Below are 4,228 nucleotides of genomic sequence, written 5' to 3'. Positions count from 1 at the left end.
TCTGAATATAAACAAATAACCAAATAACTAAATAATAAGTAAATAAATAGATAGATAGATAATAAACATATAAATAATAAATAAATAAATAAATAAAAATGAAGAGACAAATAAAAGAAGAAACCGACAAAAAGAGTTTTCAATAAAATAGAGGCAGCCGAGGGTTTCGCTGTGGCGCCTCTTGTCTTGTTTTTGAAATAAATAAATAGATGAATAAATAGATAAATATATAATGAATTAAATAAATAAATTAAATAATTAAATTAAATAATTAAATTAAATAATTAAATTAAATAATTATAAAAATAAAAATAAAATTTTATAAAATTGTCATTTGCCGTCACATTCTGCAAACCCTCAAAAAGCGAAGAGAAAAAAGAGACGGCTGCCCCCACGCTAGCTTGCTGCTGCTGCTGCTGCTGCTGGAGGTGCTGCTGCTGCTGCTGCTGCTGCTGGAGGTGCTGCTGCTGCTGCTGCTGCAGCCGCTGCACTTCTGTCCTCAAGCTCCTTACAAATATCTCTAAACAGCTGCAGCCCAGCAGCGCAGCAAAATAAATGAATGAAAATCATAAATGATAAATATTAACTTAGAAACAACTGAATTAAAAATAAAAATAAATAATTTAAAAATAAATAAGCAACTAATTCAAAGAGAAAAAGACCGAACAAAAACCCTCCCCTCTTCGTTTGGTGGTGGTGGTTTTGCTGCAGGCTTTGCTGCTGCTGCTGCTGCTGCTGTTTCTGCTGCTGCTACTTTTGCTGTTGTTGCTACTATGCCCCATGCACAAACCCTAAACCCTAGCCAAAACCACAACCCTGGCAACATACACACCCTTGCCAAGCCCCAAACCCTAGCTGCTGCTGCTGCTGCTGCTGCTGCTTACTGCATGCGCATGCACTTTGGCCTTGAGGTGTACGTTGAGCTGGTAGCAGCCGACGAGTTTTCTGTGCAGAGAATAAACTTCGGGAGGAGGAGCTTTTTTTCTTTTTTGAATTATTTTTTTCATTTGTGTCTCCAAAGAAGCAAGAAGAGACAAAGCGCTGAAGTCCACTGCGCCCTGCTGCAGCAGCAGCAGCAGCAGCAGCAGCACACGCAGCAGCACAGGCAGTGGCAGCGTCAGCGTCAACTGCGGCAGCAACAGCGTTAGCAGCAGCAGCAACCTCAGCAACACAACCAGCAGCAACAAAAGCAGCAGCACCGTCGACAGCAGCACAAGCAGCATCAAAAGCAGCAGCAGCAGCATCAAAAGCAGCACCAACAGCAGCAGCAGCATCGAAAACAGCATCAACAGCAGCAGCAGCATCAAAAGCAGCATCAACAGCAGCAGCAACAGCAGCATCAACAGAAGCAGCATCAACAGCACCAGCAGCATCAACATCAACAGCATCAGCAGCATCAACAGCAGCAGCATCAACAGCGGCACCAACAACAGCAGCAGTAACAACAGCAGCAGCAACAGCAGCAGCAGCAGCAAGACAAACAGTTGGTTTAAATGGAGAAGCAAGAATGGAAAAGAAGCAGCACTGGGCTTCGACGAATTCAGGTGTATCGACAGCAGAAATAAAGCCCAGCCGCCGCGCCTGCTGCTGCAGCTGCTGGCGGTCCTGAGAAGCAAATTAAATAAATAAATAAATAAATAAATAATAAATTAATAAATAAATAAATAATAAATTAATTAATTAAATTGAAAGAAAGTGGCGAAAGCAGGGGTAAGTTAAAAAAAATTCAGATCGAAGCGCGTCTGGAAGTGGTCTTTCAAATCCGCTATTTATTTATATTTATTTATATTTGTATATACTTGTTTATTTATTTATTGATATTTATTTATTTATTTGTTTGTTCATTTTAATTAATTTTTATTTATTTTATTTATTCTCACGTCAATAACTGCAGCCTGTAGCAGCCGCCAATAATCCTCCACGAACTCCGCCGAATAAGAGCGGCCTGAAAGCCCCAAAACAAATAAGGGTTTAGGGTTTAGGGTTTAGGGTTTGAAGTCTAGGGTTTGGGGTTTAGGGTTTAAGGTTACCCGCGCCGAAGTCCAGCAGCCACAGGCAACGCGCGTCGCCATCCCACATGAAGTTCGCTGGGTTCGCATCCTGCACAAGCCAAACTCTAAACCCTAAACCCTAAACCCTAAACCCTAAATCCTAAACCCTAGGGAACAGGGACTTGCGAATTTCCTCCGGTGTACAAGGAACTCGTGGGGCGTCGCTTTCGTCTATTCTGCACAAGTAAACCCTAAACCCTAAACCCTAAACCCTAAACCCTACGGTGTTGATGAGGCGGTAGATGAATATTTCTCGAAGCACCAGGCGCAGCAGCAGCTCCCCCATTTTGTTTCTATCTTCCTGCAACACCCAAACATTATGTTTGCTGCTGGTGGTGTTTCTGCTGTTGTTGCTGTTGTTGCTGCTGCTGCTGCTGCAGTTGCTGCTGCTGCTGCTGCTGCTGCTGTGGGGGCTCACTTGTGAAGCAGTTTGGGCTGCAACAGCGAAAGGCACCTGCAGCAGCAACGGGCACCGCAGCAGGGACTGGGCAGCAGCTGCAGCAGCAGCAGCTGCAGCAGCAGGAGCCACAAGTTAAGCAGCAACTGCTGCAGCACAAACTACAGCGGGTACCACCGCAGCAGCTACAACAGCTGCAGCCCAAACCACACAACAGCTACAGCCCAAGCCACACCATCAGCTGCAGCTCTGCTGCAGCACGATCCTCAGCCACAGCAGCAGCAACAGCAGCAGCAGCAGCAGCAGCAGCACGTACGGCGCGAACGAACTGGGTGGTGATGACACGTTGGGTGGTGAGGTGTCTGTACAGCTGGGGAAGCCTGAGGTGTCTGGGGAAGTCTCGTTGCAGCAAAAAGGAAAACAGCAAATGGAAATTTGCTTCATTTAAATAATTGCATTCCGACAGCAGCTCCTGCTGCAGCTGCTGCGACAGCCGGTCCAGAAAGAAAGAAGACGGCAGCAGCAGCGACAGCTGCAGCAGCAGCAGCAAATTCTTCACGTCCGACGTTATCGACGCAGCAATTCCTGCAGCAGCAGCAGCAGCAGGACAGCAGCAAAGGGTCAAACTAAACAATTAGCTGCTTGCTTCTTCAATTAGTTAATCAGCTAATTTAATTTGATTAATCTAATTAATCTAATTAATTTAATTAACTGAATTAAACTAACTAGATTAAATTAATTAAATAAATTGAATTAAATTAAACTCAAAAGGATGGAAGATGTTCACAAAGGCACAAAAGACACCACAAAAACACAAAAGAGGAAAAAAAGAAAAGAAGAAAAATAAAATAAATAAAATAAAAGCAAACTAGAAAGACAGAAAAAATAAAAGAATTAAAGGAAGAAATAAAAGAATTAAAAGAAGAAATAAAAGAATTAAACAAAGAAACAAAAGAATTAAAATACAAATAAAATAAAATTATATTATATTAAAAAGAAAATAAATAAAGAGGCAGCAGCAGCAAACCTGGAAACTGAATTTTGACTGCCACTTCTTCGCCCGTCTTTAAAACAGCCCGGTGGACCTAAAAGCAAAAAATGAATAATAAATATATAATAAATAAATAAATAAATAAAACAAATGAATAAATAATATTAATTTATAATAAACAATTCATAATAAATCAGAAATAATAAATGCGCACAAAGACATGCAGCTTCCTGTGCATGCGGCAGAGGCAGCAGCAGCAGCAGCAGCAGAGGCAACTCCTCGCTGCTGCTGCAGCAGAAACTTGCACTGCAGCAGCAGCAGCAGCAGCAGCAGCAGCTTACCTGCCCAATGCTAGCAGCAGCAAATGGATTCATATCGAACTCCAGAAAGTGTTGCCGCCAATCTCGGCCCAGTTCCCTTCTCAGCATCTGCAGCAGCAGCAGCAGCAGTAACAGCAGCAACAGTAGCAGCAACAGCAGCAGCAGCAACAGTAGCAGCTACAGCAGCAGCAGGTCTTGGAGGCATCAGACACAGCAGCTCTACCGGCCAGCCTTGCACTCTGCGGCAGCAGCTAACTTCTGCGTGCTGCAGCCGCTGCTGCTGCTGCTCTTCCTACTACTACTGCTGCTGCTGCTGCTGCTTCTGCGGCTGCTGCTACTTCTGCTGCTGCAAATATCGTACCTTCTCTGCTTCCCCCGGCGGCATCGCATCGGCTCCATCTCTGAGCAGCAGCAGCAGCAAACACTCCACAACAAAACTCCTGCAGCAGCAACAGCAGCAGCAGTAGCA

At 43.8% G+C, this 4,228-nt stretch overlaps 1 protein-coding gene across 1 annotated transcript; it reads right to left on the bottom strand.

Annotated features, from left to right (window-relative positions):
• Nucleotides 1-396: 396 nt before the first annotated feature.
• ETH_00033035 (uncharacterized protein) lies at nt 397-4,144 on the bottom strand (the record flags this gene model as incomplete). Its single annotated transcript, XM_013380849.1, has 10 exons — nt 397-528; nt 1,483-1,605; nt 1,881-1,945; nt 2,031-2,100; nt 2,275-2,352; nt 2,470-2,505; nt 2,765-3,033; nt 3,476-3,533; nt 3,781-3,867; nt 4,121-4,144. The coding sequence occupies 10 exons, from the start codon at nt 4,142-4,144 to the stop codon at nt 397-399; spliced, it is 942 nt and encodes a 313-aa protein (XP_013236303.1).
• Nucleotides 4,145-4,228: the final 84 nt, after the last annotated feature.

The sequence above is a fragment of the Eimeria tenella genome, genomic scaffold (assembly GCF_000499545.2).
Source record: "Eimeria tenella Houghton genomic scaffold, Eth_scaff954, whole genome shotgun sequence".
Lineage (NCBI taxonomy): Eukaryota > Apicomplexa > Conoidasida > Eucoccidiorida > Eimeriidae > Eimeria > Eimeria tenella.
The sequence above is the reverse complement of the archived record's forward strand: the minus strand, read 5'-3'. Positions and strand labels throughout refer to the sequence as shown.